The sequence below is a fragment of the Cervus canadensis genome, chromosome 22 (genome assembly GCF_019320065.1).
Source record: "Cervus canadensis isolate Bull #8, Minnesota chromosome 22, ASM1932006v1, whole genome shotgun sequence".
Taxonomy (NCBI): domain Eukaryota; kingdom Metazoa; phylum Chordata; class Mammalia; order Artiodactyla; family Cervidae; genus Cervus; species Cervus canadensis.
The window spans coordinates 15,153,878-15,179,389 of record NC_057407.1 but is presented as its reverse complement, the minus strand read 5'-3'; the positions used below and the strand labels follow the sequence as shown (position 1 = coordinate 15,179,389).

The 25,512-nt window shown below is 39.4% G+C and overlaps 1 protein-coding gene across 1 annotated transcript in view; it reads left to right on the top strand.

The window, feature by feature from the left end:
* The window catches only part of ERC2 (ELKS/RAB6-interacting/CAST family member 2), a 999,532-nt gene that overhangs the window by 753,108 nt on the left and 220,912 nt on the right, over positions 1-25,512 (top strand). Inside the window, exons 18-19 of the mRNA XM_043441970.1 lie at positions 19,406-19,553; positions 20,866-20,994. Coding sequence (XP_043297905.1) covers positions 19,406-19,553; positions 20,866-20,994 — 277 coding nt within the window. The remainder of the gene's footprint in view (positions 1-19,405; positions 19,554-20,865; positions 20,995-25,512) is intronic.

The window sequence follows — 25,512 nt, the reverse complement described above, 5'->3', positions numbered from 1 at the left end:
ATCAGAAGAAGTTGTCAGGATGAACAATAGACACCTTAAAGTCAAACAGCCTTTGACATGTCATAGCTCTGGTGCTCTGAGACTTTTAATTCTGAAATTTTAGGAAGATAAGCTAACCGGAAAAACAGTGATCCACAGCCTCAAAAATACTTACTGTCAAGTCCAATTTCCCATTTCTTGCATCCCATTGGGCACGTATGGGAAGCTACATTGCACCTTTTAAAGTGAGAGTGACTTTGAATATTTTGATGTCAAATGGCATAAACCAAATCCACCAATGTTATAGTCACCTAAGATCACATTAGCATCAAAAAGCCTCTTGGTGTGCAGGCTTTAATAACCACCAGTGCCTACTATTATGTTGGTGCAGAAACACTTAAAGATGATAAAAGTTTGTTTAAAAGTATGAAGCTAATGAAAATTATGTCAAGGTGGCTTTTTAGGTTAGCGATTGTGTTTCAATTTGTAAATGTTATAACTGTTTAAAAAAATTTTTTTTCTCTAGCAAGCTGCAAACTTTTAAAGACATTAAGCCTGCCAAATTATAGCCACTTATTTCTGCCTGACGTATTTTTCAGCTTAGAACCACAGAGGGACTGCCAAGCCTGTTCCTTTTCATTACCTGTTCTGTGTCTGGCCCAGAGTTTAGATTTTCGAAAATGGAAAAAAGCTGTTTGCAAAATCACAAGGCTCTTGAGCTCTTAGTTTCTTCTTAGTATCAACGTTTATTTATTTAGGTTTGGGCTGGGTTTCAAAAGATTGAAATTGGAAACAGAGAAGGTGACTCTGAACACCATTTATCTGTATATAAGCGAACGTTCGATGTACGTTTAATTTAAAAAATTGCTGTTTCCTACAAGAGGGAGCTATTTTTCACATTGTTACAACATTTTTAGAGGTCACTAGGTGGTCATGTCACCAGCAGGGAGTTTTTGTTTGGCAGGCGGCATTGGCAGTTAGTTACAGATGCCTCCCATGATTCAGTGTTCAAAGGGGGCTGCTTTGCAAGTAACAAATACTTACAACCTGAGAACTGAAGTATAAAAAGTAGTGACAGGGGAAAATGTTTGGAAATGTAAAACAGCATCTTTAGTGGCCAAATTGGGGTGTCCGGGGAGTTGAAGATTACACGTCTACTTTATACTTGGGTTTAGCGTTTACAGAAGCAATAATGTCTTAACTACCGCAGTTGGCCATCACCTAGCTTCTAGTTAGCGAAATTCTTAATTTGTGATTTGTTGGTGACTGTAATTTGGAATAACATTCAGATTCCTGACAATACCCTTTTTTTCTTTTTCTGACAATAATCTTTATCAATCTCATCTCCTTCATTTGCCATCCTGGTGGTTACTCAACCTGAGCCTCTCAGTCATTCCTCATTGTGAATGTTGGTAATTTAAGTAAGATTAAGTGGCGGCTAAAAGCACCAATTACTGGGGCTTCTTCTAGGCTTCCATATTTACAGACAAACCAGTATTTCACATTTGGGATAAGAGAATTATAAGACGTCTTTAGGTGGAAATAAATAAATGAAGTGCAGATGGATCTCCGAGGAAATGGTTGAGAAAAAAAAAGATTAATAGCCAATTGCTAGAACTCTGAACATTTTATTCATAATTAGTTTTTTAAAAGCTTTAAAATGGAGATATATTTTCGTGTTCACATCAGGACAATTGCTATGTCTCCTTCATCCTCCCTTTTTTAAACTAAAAATAAGTTAAAGAATGCAGCTATCACTTAAGAATGCAATGCAATTATTGTACTATATTATTACAACTTCTTGGTTATAGATACTTTATTATTTTTTAAGCTACAAGTTAATTCAATTTGAGCAAAGAATTGTCACAGCTCACTAGAGTTGTTTAGTATAAAAAAGCCTAAGAATTTCAGACTTCTTTAACAGGACAAAGAAAAACATTCAGCACCTGTGTCTATTTGAAATCAAAGAGAAACTATGAATAAATTGACAGGGCTTCCTTTATTTAACTATAGCAGCCCATTGATATTTTCTCTTAAGATTTTGTAGTGTGTGTGTGTGTTTTGTTTTTTTATTTTTTTTTAATCCTTTACACAAGAATGGGCAACTGTCACGATTTTACAGTGTTTTTTTTCTTTCAAATGAATTAAATTTGTGTTCTTAATAACACTTTGCTACTTTTTTTAATCCTTTGCAGAAAGCTTCTTGGCTCTGAAGATCCATTGAAATACTGAGTTTGGATATTCAAGAGTCCTGCTAAGTGATTGCAAAAGGAAGCCAACATCTAGAGTGGAAATGTTGTCTTGGCTGCACTCAGTCTTATAATGCAGTTCTTTTTGCACTTATCAGAAAAATTCCTTTCCACTCTCCAATTTACATTTGCTTAAATGAGTGGAAGTGGAACTGTGATACCATGATAAACACTAGGAACGTATTCAATCTCTAGATACCAATACAGAAAACTGAAGATATTGTTACTCAACATTCCTCTTTAATTTTTTAAATAGATGTCTCTTCTGGGCTCTAACAGCTGGGAATACTCATATTACTCCCTTGGCAATTGGTGATTTGAATGTATTTATCTTGTAGCTAATATTAATAGTAAATTAACAAGCTAACCTAATAATTATTACAATAATAACTACAACTTGCATTCATAATAGTAATAACTGCTTGTAACCAAGTGAATGAACTGAATGGTTTACCTATTTTATTCATATAATACCCTGTGATGCTATTATTATTTTCATCTTATAGATGAAGAAACTGAGATTCACCCAGAATTAACTTCCACACAAATTCCCCCAGATGATAATTGTGCAGAACTTAGATTTGAATCCAGATCTATGGAATCCCATTCATTCACTCAAATATTCATTGACTCTGCTGTAGATTTAAATAATTGATCATTTTTAAAGATTCTTTAGAAACAGCATTTTCTTTCCTGTCAGTGGGTTATGGTCACTTCTCTAAATAAATCATTAGAGAAAGAAAAAGGTCTTGTTTCCTTCAGATATTCATTTTCCTTTCATGGACTTAGGTTTATTCCAGTTGAAATTCCCATCAGCCATTTGGACTGATGACTACACCAGCTTAACGGGTTTGGCTTAATTGATAGAAGCAATGCCTAACTCACAATGAGTCCATGACAGATATTTCTTGAAGTGAATTGATCTACATCATTGCTGTTTAGGCTTTAGGGAACACAGCTATGTGAGTAGGGATATTGCTCACAGTTTTGTGAGATTTTGCAGTCTATCAGATGTTTTCCTGTTGGTTATCTCATTTGAACCTCAGTGACCTTGGGAGTAGGTAACAGTGTTTTCATTTTACAGGCCCCACAGCTAAGATGCGTAATGGTAAGTGACCTGTCCAAGACACACATCTGAAATCATGTCACTCTTTCCATTAGACCCCTGCTTTCTGTTTTCCATGCCTGCCTCCCAGTAGCACTAGTGGTGGAGGTTGGTTGAAGGTCCAGACTTATCTCCCCTTTCTTACTGGGGTTGTGGCATCAGGGCCCATTCAATAACATCCACATTATATGCACTGACTGCTAAGTCCTAAAGTACTGTTTTCACTCCTTTGGGGAGTTCCAGCACTGTAGACTTTGAATCTCTTTGTGAATTTGTAGCAGCTTTTGAATTTGTCCTTGATCCCTTGGGCATACTGGGTAATGAAAGGAATGAACTGCCAAGCACTCACTGGGAGCTGTCCTGGGCTGGTCTTGCCGATAGCAGCACTGTGACTGATGGAAGATCCTTACTGAGATGCAGCCAAGTCCTCACAAGATTCAGAATAATTGCATTGTCTCGTTTCTCTGTGTCAAGGGTATCACAACCTTGAACAGTAGTTACACATTGTCTGTTTAACTTTGAGGACTTACCAAATTATAGACTGCCCAGGTTCAAATCTGCACTTCACCATTTATTAGCTATGTCAACTCAGGCAAAGTAATTCATCCCAATCTGAGTTAATATATGTAAAGCAGTTAGAATAGTAGTATAGTGTAGTGTCATAGTAGTATAGTTTAGAATATAGTTTAGTATGCTTTAGAATAGTGTAGCGTTCAGCACACAAAAAAAGTGCTGATGAGCATCAGTAAATATTAGAAAATGTCCCCAGGTGTGGAATCTATGGCATGTCCTTTTGTGTGTCTATCAGCTTGGCAAGGTGGTTCTGTGATCTTGAAATAAGGCAGTGGTGTGCTGCTAAGCCATGTCAGTGGGGAAGATACCCTGGTTGGTAATATTTGCCAATTTCCATGGTATAAATACTCTTGCCATGGCCAAGATAGAGACTGACCATGGAGTTGGAAAGAGATGCACATAATTGACTCCTGCTAGCCAGTAACAGCCAGTTCCAGCCACACCACTGAAATAGACCCTTCAGGCTATAAGATCAATAGAGTGATTGCCAACTGGCAATTGCTCCCAAATCATAGCTATTCCTGTTTATGTGACCCAGTTATTTAGGGTGAGTTCCCAGTGCTAGGGATCCCGGGTTGTAGCTTATTGATCTGAGTTGGGCTAATCTATTTCCTTTCCAAGAAGGTCAAAATTCACTGTCTTTTTTCTATTAAGCCTAAAGATTGTAGCATAGTTATTATATAAGGATTCTAAGAAAGATTTGGGGATTCTTGCTATGAGGGTCCTGGAATGATTCTCTCATTGACCTTCCTAAAACTATCTTTTTTCTTTGTTCCATCCAAGCATCCCTCTAATACATCCTCTCTTTGCTATGTTAGCCAGAATCAGTTTCTGCTGCTTATAGTCCAAAGAAATCAACTAAAACAGGTGTAGTCACGTCACTCATCCTTTGTTAGAACTCTTTCTCTGGGAATTGCTTAAGATGGCCCTCTGGTACCAGTACCAGTACCTTCAGAGATGAGAACGAGGAAACCTGTGCTATTGTTTGACATCTGTGACTTAGCTAGAGCTCTTCCTGTTATTGAATTGGTATCAGCCTCACCTACCGATGACTTCAATCCTTAGGTCCTGATTCATATCTTAGGACTACCCTGGTACAATCCTTATCTGTCGTCACTTTAGGAGATAGTTGAAGGAATACTACCATGTTCCTAAGTCTTCTGAGACATTGATTATTTCTACATCCATTGGTTCGATACAGATATATGTTGCATTAGAAATCCAACAAAATGGACAAAGGGAGGAGAAGCAGGTTCGCACTGGATCCTCTGGCCACCTGTGAATGTGGTTTTCTTAAAGACTAATGTTAACCAACTCAATTTCTCTTTCCTTCTATGATAATTGAGGGTCTCCAAAAAAACATGGACTTTATGCCTGAGAAGGCTTATTTGTGAAATAAAAATTAATATCTACATATCCTATGGATACCATATCTGAAACAGACATCCTTCTTTTTAAAGGGGTGGTCACTTAGTAAGAACAATATAAGTTCCACATGACATTTATTAGTTTATAAGATGGCCTGCTTGGAAACCTCAGCAATATTTAGGGAAATGTCAAGCATTTTTTAAAAAGAAAGACAAGCCCCCATCTATGTAGAGCAGTGGATGGGGCCAAGTAATGCCCCAGATAGTCTTCATGCACACCCTCATTATAATAATATTTAGCAATCAAATGAATGCTTTCTAGACTTTGGATGTTATGAACCAATAATATGAAAAAAAAATTTTTTTAAACAATATAAAGCTTGATAACCTAATTAAACTATTAAATGAGACTCTTCACATGTTAACTACAGTCATCATCATTGGATAAAAGGACATTTTTACATCAGAAAGTAGGAAGGACATTACCTAATTTTAGTATAAAAGGCTGCCATTACTTACAAAGCGTTGGCAATAGTACTGCCACAGTATTGGTTTGTATCCTCATATGTGTATGTGAATGAGTGTGCAGGGACTTACATGTGCATGTTCGTAAGTATGTGCATGCAACCATACGTGTATGAAAACTTCAGCATGAGCCAGTACCAGTCTTGGGGTTGGCACTTAGGAATTGTTTAGTTTGGCCACACTTTTCCTTGATGGTACCCTAACATTCCTGGAAGTTGTACAGCTGGAAATAAGCATAAACAAGCAAGAGAGAAATAATTTTAAATGGCTTCTCAGGTGGCACTAGTGGTAAAGAACCCACCTGCCACTGCAGGAGATGTAAGAGACACGGGTTCAATCCCTGGGTTGGGAAGGTCCTCTGGAGAAGGGAATGGCAACCCACTTCAGTATTCTTGCCTGCAGAATCCCATGGACAGAGGAGCTCGCAGGCTACAGTCCATAGGGTCACACAGAGTCAGACACAACTGAAGTGACTTAGCATGTAGCACACACGTCCTCTTAACATTTCCTCAAAGGCTGATCACCACCTGGAAGTCTCTCTTTCCCTCCAGAGCCCTTCCAGTGGAGCTCTTCTTCACACCCAGCTGTCACCCCTGCCCTCTCTGTGAGTTTACCTCCATCATCCCAGACCAAAGGGATGTTCCTTCCTTCCTACTATCAAGCCTTTTAGCCAGACACCTTTGCGCAATCTTCTTAACTCAGTTTACGCAATCATAGACTCAGTTTACTTAACTTTAAGATAGGAATAATAATTAATAACTTTCTCCCTGAAGGATAATTTGAGAGGGCAAAATGAAATAATGTGCTTCACTTATGCCTTGTATATCATACAGCAAACAAAGTGGTTTATTAATGATTAATTTGTCTATTAATGATCTTTTATCCTAACAATGGAGTCATTCATTAATCAGCAATTATTTATCTTTTGTGACTTAAGTTTTCATACGCTTTCTTCACCAGAGGAGTTTGCAAGCCTTATCTCTTGCCCAGCACTTAGCATAATTTTTTTTTTTTTTTTTTTTGCTCTATGGTGAGTTCTTTTCAGGTACAGATGGGGATTAAGACACTGGTTGACAACATTAGATGCTCACTTATGCCACTACCCATGAGTGTGTTGCCATCCTCAGAGGTGTTCTTTTTATCACTGCTCCCATCAATGAGACTTTGGAAACCCCATTAAGAGTTCTGCAGCCCCATTCCTCTTTGAACTTAAGCCTTATGTCCTGTGCCTTGAAGTTCAAATCTAAAAGAAGGCGCTCCATTGCTGTTCAGTGGCGCTGGGCAGCCTCAAGGCTGTCCTGGGAGATAGATGATCTGATCTCAAAGCAATCGGTCAACAGGTCAGAAACTCTGGGAGTGGTAATCAGTGTCAGGTTGGGGTCTGGTCACCAGGATGTTTCTCACTAAGTGGTTTTCCAGGTCTGAAAGAACTGAGCTCTGTCACCTTTCTAGGCTTCTAATCTCCCCCCTCCCCCTCTGATTTGTGTAGCAGTCTCTCTCTTGTGGACTGGATTAATTGCCTCTGGTGGTTAGTCTGGGGTCCATGTGGCATTAAGAATTGGGTATTGTGGAGAGGGAAATGCCTCAGCCTTTTAAATCTTTGAGAGTAGAAAGTGATAAAGAATGAAAATGGGTACCTATTATAAATAAGCAAAAAAGGAACCAGTAAAGCTGCTTTCATTATGAAAGAAAACTGTTAGGTAGAATTACATAGAACTGCTGATACTTAACTGTTTCTGATCTACAAAAAGCACTTCATATCGTTCAGCCTAATAGCTATACACATAGGGTTTTGTGTTTCTATTTATTCATTTGTTTTTGAACTTCTGGATCATAGCTGGATTGCATTGGACTCTGAGAATGAAGAGGACAGGATGGGAGGGAGCTTTTGAATCAGTTATCCAGTATCTGGTATACACGGGTGGAGATGCCTTGTGGATTCTCAGGCCTGGATTCACGGATATCTTCTCTGCATGGTATTGCTGATGGTCTGGTATTTGTTCCTAATGGAAATAGAAGGGTATTTCCTTATGTTTTGTGACATCATTGCAGGGTCATCTCATCTCATGACTGTGTATGGAGAGTCTCCAGGGTCTGCTATTTGGTAAGCTCCAAGGAAGCAGGGGGTCGTGTCTGTTTGTTTGTCCTTCCATCTCTTATACCTGGTATGCAATGGGCACTTGTGTTGAAGGGATTGAAGAACTGAGCTCTGATCATCTGTTTGGTTTAGTTTTTCTAGTGTGGCCAGTAAACAGCCACCCCAGAAGAACACGTTCATCTCAGTTGCTTCTGGTTGGACTTTGTAATTTTATGTCAGAAATGTTCCTGCCTCTAGTGATGACTCCTCTCAGAGTAGAAATTTCACCTCCATGAGCCACAGGGCCACCCATACTGTAAATCTGAGACTGCTTTCTATACCATGGTGTCTTGGGCTGGTTCCCCCGCGACTCTTTCCAGATGTGGAGTGCTTTCAGGTAGTTTACCAGACTCTCATTCTGCATCCGCTGTCTGGCTTCATGCTCCTTCTCCCTCTGAGAGGGAGCCCTCTAGCAGTGTCCCGCATGTTGCATTCATGAATCCAGAAATTTTAGGAAACTAACACATGGCTTCTCATTAGTTTTTGTACTCACTAGCATATTTTTACAGCTCTTTGTTCTGCATGTTTTTTAAATCAGTTGCTTAGTAATGTTATATTTTAGGTGTGTGTGTGTGTATTTGTACACACACACACACAAACTTTGCTTCTTTAATTTGGACTCTGAAATGAATTTATGGTCTTTGAATCTGCTCTTGCATCTGCATCTCTTTTTCATCTATAGGTTATGGTACATGGGTGAAGCCTTGTCAAGAAAATGGCCCTGTGCATTTGCTTTCTCTCCCATTGACATAGTGAGCAAGTGGTTAGTGAGTGTCCTTTTGAAAGGTTGTGTGTTTTCATGGTGGCATTTTAGCAATTTCTTTCCAGCATAGAACTGTGATCAATTTGGTCTCACTTCTTTCCCTCACAGTGTCGAAGTGTGTATTTTTAATTTCTGTCATTTGGAATTTTAAGTTATTTCCAGAAAAACATATCCTCTTGGTTTTTAGGTACAAAGCCAGGTTGAATTTACAATCTATTTTATTCTATATAATCTCTTAGCAAATCTATGACAAGAACAGAAGAACTGGGACTTTCATTCCTTTGTAGGTAACTATGTGTCAGTTAAGTTACATCTTGAAATAGGCATCTAAAACATACCTATCACCTCTTAATTGACTTCTCAGCAGGTTTAATCCCATATGGAATGATTATTTGATAATTTGATAAGTGATAATTTGATTGTAAGCTTTCATCAAGGAATTAAAAATGTAAAAGCAGAAAGGGGATTAGAGTGTGGAATGCCTTAACTCCCTCTGCATTGTGGGCTCTCCTGTGGCTAAAGTTCTTTTTTTTTTTTTTTTTTAAATAAGTACCCTTTGTGATACCTCTTTAGAATATAGATTGCAAAGGTACAACTACCTTGGGGGCAGGGGGGGGGGCGGGGGGGCGGAGTTGGGGGGAGTGGAAAAGGGCAGAATTTATTACAGTGGCCACGAGATGGCAGACCTTAAACCCAGACTTCTCAAAGAGATTTACGTGCCCAATCTCATCCTTGAGCATGCTTTAAAAATCATCAGCTTTCCAAAGGAAGACTCCTATTGATTATCCTAAATCATTTTTCAGTTTTGTGGCAGGCAAGCAAGGGAGAGCAGGTTCAAGTTGATGGGAATCTGTTTAGCACGCCCTCTTTGTCATATATCATCTTCCTGCCCCTCCTAGAAACCTGCTTTTCACCTGGTCAGTACCGTCATGCGCAGCACACCATGAACACCCCACTCTGTGTTTCCTCCTCCAGTGTGGGAGCACGACTGCCTCTTTCCTGCCCCTGAATGGGAAGTCTCTCAAAGAAGCTGCTTCCAACAAACCCAGTTGTTTGTATTTCTCCCTACTAAGATCTGCCACGCAGAGCCTTAATTCAATTTTCTTCAAATGTTGCATTAACGAAATTCTGGAATGTGCCCCCTTCTGCTCATATCCCTCTTAGAGCAATGACATGAAAATCTGCTTTGTTTTTCATTATAATATAGCCTCTGGGACTATTCTATTCCATGTAAACATAAACAAAAGAAGGTTTGATTTAACACAAAAATTTCAAATTAAGAAGGGAAATATTTATTTCAAGATACAGGAGTGCAGTTTGCTGTTCTGTGCAGGGCTTACTAACAAATCTTAGTAACCTTAAATATAAAGGGAAAATTAAAATATACTCACATAATATACACATGCATATATACATCTTACCAATAAGAAAAAAAAAATGGTTGGATACTCTGGGGGCCAAGCCTTGAAGTCAACCAAAAAGTTAATGTGATGAAGCAAGTCTCTTGACAGTAACTGATCATCCATGGACAATACGTTTAGTTTAGGTAGATGCTGGCAAAGCGTTGGCTCACAGTGAAGTCCAGATGTGTTTAGTTTTCTTATTATCAATCATCAATAACCCAGGGAGTCTGGTTGGGTGTATTTTATATAGAAAACCACTTTGGCAGAGTTAAATGCTCTACAAAGGAGCCTTCTCATCATTGAATGCAAATAACAAGAATGAATGAGCATCATAGAACATTATACTGACACAGGATAGTCTGCTGGGTCACAGAGTCCTTTCATTTCACTTGCCCTTACTGTCTTCCAAATTTACCAAGTTTTTTTCGTTTGTTTGTGTTTCCTTTTTTTTAATGGAAGATTTTTTGTTTTGTTTTGAAGTTGTTTGACTTTGGTTAGATTTTGTTCTTGACCTTGCCTTTTAAAAAGTCACTTTTCAGAACAACATTTCCATTTTTCACACTGCAGGAATCACGTCTTGCCCACCTTTGTGTGGCCTTTCCTGTCAGTTCGGACAGGATGATACTGCACAGTCAGACCAGGCTGGTCTGGGATGCAACTCTTCTATGATGGGGATATTCTTCTCCACATTTAAACTCTATTTTCTCCTTTAAGTTTGTTTGCAAAACAATTATCAGCTCATGAAAGTCAAATAGGCAACTTAACAGAAACCAATTTCAGAGGCTTCTCTGTGAGTCTGTCTTGAAAATAAGAGACTGGCATATTTAGATATGTTTCCTATGAAGAGGAACCTGGTAGAAATTAATTTAAAACTCTGAGTCATTACATTTTGTGGTGTCCATCTTAATAAGTGATTGCTTAATAAGTAATAATAAGTGATTACTTATCATTTGTTTATTATTTATTTATTTATTTATAATAAGAAATTACTTATTGCTTAGTAAGTAATAATAAGTGATTGCTAACATTTGTGTGGTCCTGTCAGACACTGGACAAAATCTCTACTTGCATTATCATGTTTAACTCTTACAACAATCAGAGAGTTACTGTTATCTTTCCTTAGTTCATTATGAGCAAATAGAAGTTTCAGAGTCAAAGTAACTTGCCCATGGGTATAAAAACAAAGATATTGCTGAGATTCAAACCCAGGTACATTCAGTTCCAAAACGTAGACACTAAGTATCTTCTCTTCTTAAGAATTTGAGTAATACTATATTTGTATTGGTGAGTTTTCAAAAATCACACCAGACTAAGGTGTGAATACTTCAAAAGAAGTATTTACTTTTTTTTCTTTTTCCTCTCTCCCTCTCTCTGTCTCTGTCTCTGTGGATCGGGCACACAATAGTCAATGATGCTTCACACATGTCCTTTGCCAGAACCTGGACAGTGGTCCCTCCCATGCCTTATTGTCTTTTTATCAATCTCCAAAGGTCTAGGGATGGAGAAACTGAATGAGGATGGAGGCAGTACCTCTTCTGGCACTGATCGTTGTCTGGCCTCAGGCCTTTTCCACATGGGAAAATCAGCTGGACTCAGACTCACCTGTATCCCTTTGCGGAAGGACGCCGAGAGGTACAGGCATCTTTGCATCCTGAAGCATGGGATGCTGGACTGGTTGCACTGGGAGGAGCTCAAGGATGATCCAGCTGCCTCCCTGGGTTGTGCCCTGAGAGGGTAGTCGGGTAGACACCAGTGCACAAAGTGCAGTGAAGAACTTCCACAGGACTCGTAGCCCCTGTGTTAGGAAATTCCAGTCATGTGCTATTAAATTTCAAAGACAAAATTCTCTGTAATTGGAGTAAACGATTTCTTGAGGTCAGTTTTAGGTGGGTGACGGAGAGCAAACCACATTAAGGAGTCTGGGCTGCCAAAGCTTCGCCTTTACAAATCTGGTCTGTTCTTTGTCCTTGGTGAAACTCACATTGTTCAAATATATCTCACCCTGTGGGCCCACCTCATGCAAGCTGCTTCGTTTTCTGCGTGGGCCTTCTCTATACACAATACATCATTCTACTGGTGGGTAGTGTTGATATTAATTGTTACCAAAAGACTTTTCTTTCTCACTATGCTGTTTGAAAATACAGCTTTTAAAATTTTGGCAAATGAGCATCTATCTGCAGGGTTCATTGGAGCAAACCTTACTCTCACACCAGGGGTAAGAGAGAGGCTGTTTTGAACAGGATCTTTCGTCACCGTCTGTCTTAAGTCACCTCCTACTGAACTTATGGTTGAAGATTCAGGGTCATAAGGGAAAGAAAACAGTAATTAACTGGGAAAAGTTGATTGAGCGGTATTTTTCCCCACAGTATGATTAGAACATGACTGTGGGCTAAGCACCATACATAATATAGGTTTTCCCTTGAAATTATCCAAACATTCCTTAATGGAATGCATTTTTTTAAGCATCTGCTTTTGTAATTGAATGTGTTCCTAAAGATGGGCCAGCTAACTAAAATAAGAGCCCACAGGAAAAACTGTGTTAATGCTTCTTCCCACAATCTAATTTATAACAGTTCCTAATTGGCCTGCCTCATTTACAACTCCTAAAATTAATTTTCAATCCTCTTTCAGAGCTCAAGTCATCATTAAAAGAACGACAGCAACAGGGAGTGAAATAGAAATGTTTATAAAGCTCCCTTTTAAATTGACTGTGATAAGTGACGTAGGAATGTATTACCATCTGAGGCTTGTAGACCTCTCTTTGTGAAGGCTAGCCATAGGCAACTCTGGAAAGAAGGCATTTATCTTGGCAGGAGATGCCCTTCAGTCCTCTTTTGTTTTATTCCCATTGAGGATTTTTTCCAGGGTGGCTAAAACCATTTTTTTGGTGTTTTATTAGCTGTATCTTGACTACCTCCTACAAACTGAATGACAGCTTAGGGTTATTACATGTGTTCTTGCACATATTTTTATCCATTGTTAACCCTGACTAAATGCATGCAGGGGCACAGAATTCCCCTCTCTTTTCCTTCATTGTTGCCCATATTTGTTAAAGAAATTATTCCCCTTGACGTTTGTTTAGGCTGCACTTTGATAAAATGCTGTCTATGGTCCACTTTCTTAGCTTGGCATTCAGCAGACTCTTATAGATTTATTTCTCTTTGCATTATCTTATCTTCCTTTCTAGCATATTTGGGCTTCCTTTTCATATTTTAAGTTACATTTTGGGGCATAGACAGATCACCTTAGTAATTGTATACCGAAGCATTGCAGTGTTCTAAAGATAATTTTGCAAGCCTTTGGCATATACTTAACCCCACTAACTGTCTAAAGACGAGTATATATGTTCCTTTTCATGCTGTCGGTGAGTAAGCAAAAAGGAGGGACTGAGTGCTGAAAGTGACTTCAGGCTCAGAGAAACTTTCTTCCCGTTGATGGGACAGTGACGTTTTCTGAAGCACTGTAAATCTGGCTTTGAATTTAGAAGGTGGCTCACTTGATGGAAAAGTTAATGAGGGATTTTCTTTGTATTTCTGATTTATAGCCACATGTATACTCTTTATACTTGAGCCTTAAAAAAAAGAAAAAGACATAGATGTAAAGGATATATCAAAACTGCAAATACTTCAATTTTCTCAGCTTTTAAAAGGTTGAGCCCCCCAAAAGGGGGACATTTAAGCTTCCTAGTTTATGTCACCATCTGGTATTTTCTAAAAACAGTGAAGTATTTATCATTGAGTGCTTTAAGTTTAGATATATCAGCACACTGGCCTATGAGAATTATCAAAACTTAGAATCCAATATAGGGCTAGCAGATGAAGTTATTCTTTGAAAAAACTTATATTTAGTATCCCTTACCCTCAAATAAAACAAAACAAAACAAAAAGCAAAAAACCCTGACTTTGAAACTATGGTTAATGAAAATCTGTAACCATGCAGAGTTAACTCATAATGGTATAATCTATTAGTTAAGATGTATCAGATTTATAAAATGTTATTTTAAACTCATGAAGACTTTTGCTTTAAAAAAAACAAATGTAATGGCTCTGTCAGCCTAGAATTAAGAATTTGCTTTGCCTGACATCCCTGTAAGGGTATATCTAGGAAATGGCTAGATATAACCTTAACATATTCAGAACATCTCTCCAAATATCCTAAGTATGAAATGTTCATGTTTTTCTAGTTTTGTATAATTTAAAAAACCCTTTGCCAATTAATCTTTGATTTAAATAGACAAGAATTACTGAGTATAGATATCAATCAAGATATTTTAGGAAAAAATATCACTAGTTTAAGGCAAGTCTTTAAATGAGGGTTTCTGAATATGTATAATCATTGTTACATTAATTTTATTCAGACTTCTATCATTGCATAATACTAGTACTTATAAAAAGATTTCTTAGCCAAGAGGAAACAAAACAATACAATAAGGACAAGTATATGAAGAACAAAGTTGTTATTTTCTTTGGATATTAGTATTGATGAGTAGTTTTAATAAAACTTTTATTAAAATGTTTATTAAAATTAAACTTTTATAAAAATGATTTTAAATTTATTTTGAGGTTTACTAATTAAGAATTATTAGATTTGAGGCTCTATTTAGTGACAACATCTGTAGAGATTTGGGAATTAATATATTTTTTATTGAGAGAAAACTGGGAATTAGAAATTAATTTGCTGGGACTTTTGATGTATTATAAGAAGAGCAATACATGTTAAATACATGAAGAGCCCAAGTTATAGAACTGTAGGAGAAAAGGAGTTTAGAGGGGTCATTCTTTAGGTTGATGATAACTTTTCAGTCAGTTTAGTCACTCAGTCGTGTCTGACTCTTTGCAATCCCATGGACTTCAGCATGCCAGGCTTCCCTGTCCATCACCAACTTACAGAGCTTGCTCAAACTCATGTCCATTGAGTCAGTGATGCCATCCAACCATCTCATCCTCTGTCATCCCCTTCTCTTCCTGCCTTCAATCTTTGCCAGCATCAGGGTCTTTTCCAATGAGTCAGTTCTTTGCATCAGATAGCCAAAGTATTGGAACTTCAGCTTCAATATCAGTCCTTCCAAGGAATATTCAGGACTGATTTCCTTTAGGATGGACTGGTTGGATCTCCTTGCAGTCCAAGGAACTCTCAAGAGTGTTTTCCAACGACACAGTTCAAAAGCATCAATTCTTCAGCACTCAGCTTTCTTTATGGTCCAGCCCTCACATCCATACATGACTACTGAAAAAACCGTAACTTTGACTAGACACACCTTTGTCAGCAAACTAATGTCTCAGCTTTTTAATATGCTGTCTAGGTTGGTCATAGCTTTTCTTCCAAGGAGCAAACATCTTTTAATTTCATGGCTGCAGTCACCATCTGCAGTGATTTTGGAGCCCAAGAAAATAAAGTCTGACACTGTTCCCGTTGTTTCCCCATCTGTTTGCCATGAAGTGATGGGACCAGATGCCATGATCTTAGTTTTCTGAATGCTGAGTTTTAAGCCAGCTTTTTCACTCTCCTCTTTCACTTTCATCAAGAAGCTTTTTAGTTCCTCTGCTTTCTGTCATAAGGGTGGTGTCATCTGCGTATCTGAGGTTATTGATATTTCTCCCGGCAATCTTGTGCTTCGTCCATCCCAGCATTTTGTATGATGTACTCTGCATATAAGTTAAATGAGCAGGTTGACAATATACAACCTTGACGTACTCCTTTCCCAATTTAGAACCAGTCCATTGTTCCATGTCTAGTTCTAACTGTTGCTTCTTGACCTGCATACAGATTTTCAGGAGGCAGGTCAGGTGGTCTGATATTCCCAACTCTTGAAGAATTTTCTAGTTTGTTGTGATCAACATAGTCAAAGGTTTTGGTATAGTCAATAAAGCAGAAGTAGATGTTTTTCTGGAACTCTCTTTCTTTTTCTATACAATTAGTAAAGTTATGTCATTCTGAATTTTAACCTAGAAGAGGAAAATGAATTTAAAAGGGTCATGGAATACAGGAATGAAAGTGGACATCGAGAGACTAGTTAGGAGATTGTTGTAATTGTCCAAGTGGGAGATGATGAGACTGTACCAGATGTGTATGTGTGTGAAAATGTCTGTGTACACCTACCTGTGCATAAAGAATGAAAAGGACAGAAAGAACATATGTACCTTGATGGGAAAAATGAGCAAATTTTAGGAATGCCAAATATTTGAAGCATGTACCTGCAGTTTATTTTGTGACTGAAGTGCTTCATTTACAATTTTTAAGTGTTTATTCTTATGATATTTTGTGGGAGGGAAGTATAACATAGAAAGATATGAGTATAAGAAAAAGTAAAAACCAGCCTATCTATTTCACCACCGTTAGATAATGCCTGTTAGCATTTTTTAGAGTTTTCCCTCTCATTTCTTTCTATGAACATGTGTTTTGTTTGGGGGATATTGTGTATACATTTGCATGACAAGAGCTGTTAAGGGTCTGAACTTTTTCTTATTGACATGCTAACAGGCTTGCCTGCCTCTGTTTCAGGAATGCAGGCAGAGGACCAGAGACTTTTGGGTTAGAGGCATTGGCTTTATTGCTCAAGCGTCAGTGTATTTATGTCAAGACCCCGTTCCATTCCCCAAGTTCTTTGGAGGCAAGACACAGACGAATAGCTGTATATGTAATGGGTTGCATTGAAGGAGAGCAACCCTGAGTTCAGGGAACTTGAATCTTTTAGAAGACAGGGCAGTAAGATGTCTGTCCTTTGCTCTGCAAGGAAACACTGTTATACAAGGCAGTAGTATATTTAGCCTTTGATTGTAAGGGGGACACTGAGTGTATCTCTCAAGGCTATTCACTCTAAACAATCCTTGGAAACCTGTGAGAACAGAAGGTAGCACCTTTGCTCATAAAATATGCAGAAATATGAGGCTCATGGAGTCTCTCAACAAACATACATGTTCTCATATATCATTACATTTTTTTAAAAAAGCATTTTAAATGGCTGCATATAGCTATAAAAGGTGAATCTTTGGGATATAGCATAATGTACTAACAACTCCCAATTTTCCAAATAATGATCTTTTCAGTTGTTTCCATTTAAGAAGTTTCACTTAGAAATTTCTATTTGGAGCAGAGTGGCAAAAACTATTGCAGTCACCTTGGGTGTGTTGTAGCTAAATTGGAGTAGATAGCAGTTGCACTCTCCCTGATTTGAAGTCTATGCAGCCTCTTCACCTTGGCCTTATATATAATATGCAGTGGCTGTGAATGGCCAACATGTCTGTTGTCTCAAGATGTTATCCAGAAAGAGACAGGCTCTCTGAAGTTGACTATTAATGCTGTTATTTGTAGGCTAGCCTACACTGGTTTTCTTCTGGAGAGTGGAGATATTTCCCAACATTTCTGCTGCTCACATGTCTGATTGGGCCTCAGACAGAAGCTCCTACTCCCTGGCATGAGCAGGGCCCAGAAAAGTCTATACAAATCCCTGTAGTGAAAAGGAAAAGAAATCCGAGATCCAAATAATGACCATCTTGTCCAAACATCTGGAGAGGGCCTGGGTTGGTGATGGGGATTAAAGAAAGGCGAAACAGGACCATGACCAGGTTTCAGTCCTGGAGCTTGTGTGGAGAAAAGTACTCAATATGGAGGCTTTCCAAGGGCCGTAGGGTCTTCTAAATTATCTAGACTATTGCTGAAGTGACACAAATGGTTGAGACAAGGCCTCCTCAGAGGAAAGGGGGACTTAATGAAACATACCAGGAGGGCCATTTCCTAGTCATTAATAGTCTCAGAAAATTCTAGGTTAAAATTTGTGACAGATGTTGACAGAAAATTGGACTATAAAATGGGAGGAAGCAACTGTGATATTTTTCTAAGTGAACAGTGATCAGCAATTAATCAGCAGTCAAAGCACTGTAATTTTTTAACTGAGAGGAAGAGTTTTCCAGTGGTGTCTTAAAAGTTTTTAGGAAGTTTAAACTGAAATTATTTATTTATTGAACAAACATTTTTGACACCTGCTTTATGCTCTTCTAGAAGCTGGAGAATTGGTGGTGCACAGGCAAATGGGGTTCTAATTCATGGAGTGTCAAGTCTGGAAAACAAACAAATAGTAAATATCTTAAGATTGTTTCAAGCAGTGAATAGTTCTATGAAAACAAAAACAGTGTAACATGATAGACCAGTGGTTTGGGTACAAGGTAGAAGCTGAGAAGTCACCTCTAGGGAGAGTGACTGGAGAGGGCTTTTTTGAGCTGAAACATGAAAGGTGCTGTTTGTGGCAAAGATATTCCAGGCAGAGGGAATGGCGGAGGCAAAGCTTAAGAGGTGAGAACAAGTGTAATATTTTCAGGGACTGGAAAAGACACCAGGAACAATATGTGCAGGAAGCTAGTGACTGAGGAGGAAAAGAAAGAACAAGATGACCTCAGAGAGATGCTTGGGGCCAGTTGGTATAACGAGTTGCAGGCATCAGTAAAAGATCTGAATTTGAAGTTTAGTGGGTGATAGGATGGACTTTTCATTCAACAGAATGGTTGAGTCTGAATTTATATTGTTTTAAAGATTACTTTGGTCTCTGTACCAGGGTGGCAAGTGGTTAAGCTACACAAGTAGTTGCTGGTGGGTGGGATAAGTTTGTAACAGTAAGTTAATTGAGATAGGGGATGTATTTTGGTATAAAACCTAATGAAATTGTTGATGGATTGGCTCTGAGTGAACAGGGAAGAAAGGAAGTCAAGGATAACTTCTAATTGAGAGACTTGGGCTACTTAGTGGTTGGTGTTAAAATTACTGAGGTAAGGAAGACTGAGAAATGAGCGGTTCTTGGTAGAATGGCAGGGGAGCATTACTAATTTCATTGAAAATTGAAAGGAGACCCTAGTAAATATCTCTGCATGGCTTTTTCAAAAGAAAATCTTGCATGATAAAAATAATACTTGATATTGAATTTGCTGCCCAAATTTATTGACTTGTCTTGGGGTATCTAGAACCTTACCTGGCACATGGATGGATAGATGAATGGAAGGATTCAACAGATATTTGAATGACTGGATGGATAAATGGATAGATGTCTTAGGAATCTGCAGACTGACTCCCTCCATTTCTTGTATACAGCTGTGTCTGTGAAGTCATCAAAAGGTGTGTCTCAGAGGACACAGTGTGTGGGTCTCAGGGATTCTGATACAAACTACTTTGTTCATTCTTCTGAGAATCAAGGAAGCAGTTGTTAATCACTATCCATAATTCCTTCCCTTGAGACAACATGTCATGGCTCACTTCAACTATAAATGCTGATTTTTTTCACTTTATAAAAATCATCACAATATCTTTATTTTACCAGACAGGAAGCACTTCTTGCGGCAATCAGTGAGAAAGATGCGAACATTGCCTTGCTGGAACTGTCTGCCTCCAAAAAGAAAAAGACACAAGAAGAAGTCATGGCCCTCAAGCGGGAAAAAGATCGACTAGTGCATCAGTTAAAGCAGCAGGTGGGGCCTTTTGCATGACTGGTGTGTTTGGCTGGGTTGTGAGTTTGGAGTGCTTTCTCTGGGTTTAGTTACTCTTTGTTTTGCCATGTCCATCCTGCGTGCTCAAGCAGGTGAAACCAGGTAGGAGAAAAATAGTCCAAGTTGTCTCTGTAACATTTTACTGCTTTCCTGTTTTTGTGCATGTGCCTGGGCTTGTGTGGCTCTTAGCCAGTGCTGTTTTCCTTTCTTTTGTATTCACATCTTCTCCTCAGAAATACCTCTCAGCTGTCTTCCTTCCAGTGGACTTTGTATGACTTCTGACTAAATCCTAGAAAGTACTAATTAAATTCTAGGCACCTTCTTTCCCATAGAACTTGTTACCTTCTGTCTTGCTCACTTTCTGGGCCCAATAATGACTCCCATTATCTAGTTCTTTTGATTTCTTTTTCACCATACTTCCAACTTTGATTCTTCAATGATTTCTACCCAAACTTTCTGGCCAAGAACCATCTCCCAGCCCCTAGGCTTGGAGATAGCCAGGCTATGCTTGGAGACCCCTCTAGCCATTATTTAGTCAAATACTTTTTTAAATATTCATTTGCCATATTATCCTATTTTTCCCTCATCTAGGCCACTGTGTGTCTTTTGTGTGGCTTCCTGGAATCGGCTTAAATGGAAGTATTTATACCTAAAGCATATTGTAAAATCATCTCTGAAATCTTCAGACACGGTTTCTCCTCCATGTATATATAACCTGAGCGCTTTTGGAATCAACGGTTACAAATAGTCAGTTAGATTGCAGATTCATTATGAAACGCACTCAGCAGAGAATGGTTCAGTGGTCTGTGGTCTCACAAGGTGGCTGTCACAGCTTAGCTGGGGCCACCCGTGGCTCTGAAGCTCTCTGAATGCCTGAAAAGATAAGCTCCCTCCTGTCACAGTTGGGCCAACCCTTTCCCTCCCCAGGAAGGAAAAGGCATCCTTTGGCCCTGAACCAGAGTCTGATTTTCACGGGGCTGCCTTACTAAGGGAGCGAGTAAACAAGCACCGCCACGCCTGGGTACCCTCTGCTGCAGAGGGAGGGTCCCAGTCACTGGTGGGTGTTGGGGTCATTCCACAGAGCAGCATGCCATGCTAGTGCTGATCCCAGGAGTTAGGGGCCACTTACATCTGACCACTTTGTTTGGGGCTCTGCCCCTTCTATACTAGTTTTTCCACCCACTTGGCCACAGAAAGTCAAGTTGGGGCTCCTTCTTTACTTTCTCCTAGTTCCTTCCCTGTGCACCCTGCATCCTCCCCTCCTTCACATAACCATTGTAGCTTTCTCCCACAGGTTTATAGACCTAAGAAACAGCCCCTGACCTCGAACATACCACGCACTTGTGATGCTAGCTACAGCCCAGATATTACGGCCAAGTACCACGGGTCCAGCTACGATGCGTACATGATCCAAAGGTCTCAGGTCAGTCAGCTGCTGAGGAGACACTCGCCCCCACCATTGGGGTTGGGGGTGCATAAGAGCTACATCACATCTTGACCTTCAGCTCTTCTGATGATTTCCAGTATTCATTGGCCATAGAGTCTAGAACCATAGATGAGAGCATTATATCTTGATTTGTAGTGCAATTGCATTTATTATGTATTTGCCAATGGTTCTAGTATTGATGGTCACCTTATAGGTGCAGCTTTTCTGAAACAGGCTGCACTGCTGTAAAGACAAGATTGGCAGAGGGCTTACCATCAGGCTCCTTGAATTACATTTGTCTTTTTGTCTCTTAGATACTTTCCTCCCCAAATCTCTCCATACTCTTCCCAGTAAAGAATTTTTTTAAGGCTGTTTTTTGTTTTTTTCTTTCTCAGCATCATGAAAATGCACTCCTGGATTCCAGGAAGGATTGAGTGTAGCCCTTCAATCTGCTCCTGGTAAACTGTACAAAGCCTGCATTATTCACAACAGGCTTGGTTTTGGGTATCATGGGGCACGTTTGGGAAACCCCAGCCATGCACAGTTAGGCTCCTGCATGGGCTAAAAGCAGGGTCTGAAGGACTGTTGTGGAAAACGAAGCAGCAAAGGAGGAGGATGGGCTTCTTTCCCTGACTTAGGTTTGAAATTCTTCCCCACACCCTACTGGCCACAGAGCAAGAAAGAATGTCAATTTATGTATCCTTGTTGCAGATGATAATGAGTCTGAAAATAATAGTCATTGGCTTATAAAAGCATGCCGTTTTTATTGAGAGTCTACTTTGTGCCAGGAAGGGAATCCAGTGTCCCTGGGGGACTTACTCTGTCCCACGGTCCTCACAGCAGCCCTGTGATATGTCAAGATTACCTGCTTTTCCTGGGGTCCGTAACTGAGACTCAGAGTACAGAACAACCAGCCCAACATACAGAGCTTGTAAGTGATAGAGCTCAGGTTTTATATAGCCCGTCTGAGTCCACATATACCCCACCATGTTTAGGAGGCAATTCAGAGTTGCAAGCAGATGGATATTCCAGAAATTCTGAGGTCCTTTTATCTTTGTATACCTAAAGTAGATGCCAGAAACCCATTTGAGAATGGTCTCCAGCCAGCCATTCATAAAGAATAGTTCTGCCTAGAGCTCTTAGGCTTAGGATGTTTGATCACATAATGACTGCTAGTACTTTTAAACTCCCATCATGTGCCAGGTGTGGGTCAAAGGGCTTTATATACATTAACTCATCAACTCCCACCAAACAGGAAGAGCTGATGCTTTTACAGAGAAGGAGCCAGAGGTCCAGAGAGGTTCGGTGTGCCGCTCAGGCTTCATAGCTGGACACACCATGATGCTTGAACAGACATTTTTGCCACACAGCCTTAAGTGGATTTTGCATTTGGCATCCGGAGTTTCACTGCATACGTTAAATTTTGATTCCAGCACTTGTTAGTTGGGTGATCATGAGCAAAATACTGAACCTCCCTGAGCTTCAGTTTCCTCATCTGTAAATTGGGCTAATACATGATTCAGAGGGTTGTTTGTGAGGTATAATGTATATAAAGTGATTTGCACATGCCTGGTAGACAAATGTTCCAAACGTGTGAGCTCCCATTACAACCACTGCTACTACTAATAGATTTTATCACTACCAGCCCTCAGAGATAGTTTGATTTTTATTTCATCTTTGTTGTTTTTCACATACCTTGGAGTCACAGCTCATTGAGAACATACTGTTGAACCATGGGAGATAGAGCAGACAATTGTTGGCACTAAAGCCTTCCTGGTCCCCGTACCCCTAAAACCCAAGCACTTGGGGAGTGGTGAGCAGATGTGTTAGGAGTTGTAGACCCCAGTTCCCAACCTGCACTGAACAGGCCCTCAGCACTTACTAAATTTGTTTGCATCCCTCATAGATATCAGTCATAGAGGACGTCCCAGGGACAGTGAGTCCCAGGTTTCACTTGTCATCACCTGCATAATTGATCTGAGATACCCAGGCCAATGGGAGGGAAAGATCATGGGTCTGGGGATTTTGAGGCAGGTGGGCGCATGAGAGGTATTACCCTGTTCAGGCTGCCTTTTGAGCTCGTCCCATGTAGGACTCTGCCCATAGCAGTCTCAGTGACTGAACATGAGTAGCTCATTCAGCAATCCCCTAACTGTTTCACTTTGCCAAGCACATAGTGGGCACCAAATAAATATTGTTTTGTGTGAATAATTGTATGATTTCCACAAGCCAGGTCTATACCAAGTGTTTTCTGTACACATAGTTTACAAACATTATCTAACTTTTTCCTCATAAGCAACCAGCTACCCAATGCATTGCATACTCGTGTCCATCGAGTTAGTGATGCCATCCAACCATCTCGTCCCCTGTCATCCCCTTCTCCTCCTGCCTTCAATCTTTCCCAGGATCAGGGTCTTTTCCAAGGGGTCAGTTCTTCACATCAGGTGGCCAAAGTATTGGAGTTTCAGCTTCAGCATCAGTCCTTCCAATGAATATTCTAAAGGTACATCCCACGATATGCTCATCATGCTCTAGCTCTCACTGCTGAAAATTCTTCCCTGGCTTCCCTTGCTGGTGGGATAAAGACAAATTCAAAACAACATGCTATCTGCCTTGTACATGCAATTCCCTCTGCCTGGAACACATTTTCTTCTTTTCCTCACCTAGTTAACACCTACTGGTTCAATTCAGTCTCAGTCCAACATCACCTTTTCAAGGAGGCCTGATGGGACTTTCTCACCTGGGTCAAATCCCCAATTTGGCACTCTTGTAGCACATGTACATCATTTAATTGCACTGGAACAGATGCAGTTTTTGCATTTGTTTTGGTGATTACTTGGATAGAAACTATCTGTCCTGCTAGTTAATGAACTCTATGAGGACTGTGAATGTGACCTCATGACTTTTTTTTTTTTCCTGACCACTTGCAGTTACTAACATTTGCTGGTAGGCATTCAGCGAATGTTTGTTGACTGTATAAATGAATGAATGAGTGAATTGCCAGAGCAGCTTATTAAAAGAAGAGACTTCCTTGATCAATCATGACTTTAGACAAAACTGAGCCTCATAATTCTGCCTGTAATATTCCAGGAAGCCACTATCAGAGTTGGTAAAAAGACATGGAGACCTGTTTGCTGAAAGATGACCACAGAATTGGTGCTGTGTTCTTTCTTGCCATGTTGCAAGACACTTTGCAGAGATAACTTTTACCACACTTGAATTTTTGCAAGACTGTCTGTATTGAACCCTTCAGGTCCCTTCCAGTTTTGGAGGTTGTTTTTTTTTTTTTTTCTTTCTTTCTTAAATTAAATGCCACTGAGTTTCTAGATATGGCAGAGATGACTTGCCGTTATGAAAGGAGTCCCTCCATTTCTTTCTGGAAAATGTCTGAGCCTTTTATAAATTAATTTGCCCAGGAATACCTAAACTCCCATTAAACACCTTTCAAAAGAGCCAGAGAAGGTGATATGAAATGAGTTCAGAAATTCCAGCTATGTTTAACCACTAAAGAATCTTTATGACACTCTCTGAGTTTTGATACTTGAGTTGATTCTAGGCTGGACACCTTTATATAGGTGAGAGCAGTACAAATTAACTGTCTGTAACTTGTTGCTTACAGAAAGATATAAGGGATTAATCATAGTTTGGTAGTAGACATATAAGTCTATCTGACTTTTGTATTCTTCCCAATTCCATTTCTTTGCAAGTACACACCTCTGACAGTTACTCCACCTCTCTTAAAAAAAAAAATCTGCCTTCCAGATTTTTGCCATTTGGGGAGAGGGATTCAACTAGGAATTCATTAAGGTTTTTTATTTTTATTTTGTATTTTTGTTCTTCCTCTAAGGATGCTAGTTCTAAAAATACTATTAAAATTTACAATCTTTCCTTCTTTTGTGTCTTGGATCCAATCCCCCCAACTCTTTTCCTCCACCCTTGAAGAAAGAACTGACATCAAAATAATTAATTCTGAAATCATTGGATTTTCCTGCTGCTAAAGGGTTTTTGAAGAAAGCTTAAAACTAAGTCTTACCCCCTAAGCCTTATTCCCAAATGTTCCCTTGTGTGCTGAAGTAGTGAAATGCACATCCTTGATGAAAATGCCTTTTTTAAAATGAGGGCCAGATACTATTGTTCAGTTAAAATTAGAACCAGCTTATTTCTCGGAGCCAGTTAGAATATTTTGTGATCAGAGATAAATTGTACTTGGTTTTGTTTTCCCCTTCCTACTAGTTCTGGGCAATTCTTTTGGTTACCAGGAAACACAGTGGTCATTTGGGAGCAGGAAGGTACTAGAACCAGGAGACTAGTCCACTGATTCTCTATGTTGCCCTCCAGAGCTTGCAGAGAAGAGAAGTCCTGTATCCAGATTAACATTCTGGACACTGTGCAGGTCTACACAGTATAACCGATTTGGATAGGGCCTACCTCTCCTCTGTAGTGTCTGGGCCATCACAGGATTGTCTCCAAGAATTAGCCAGACAATTAGCCACTCCACGAGTGGGAGAAGGAAGA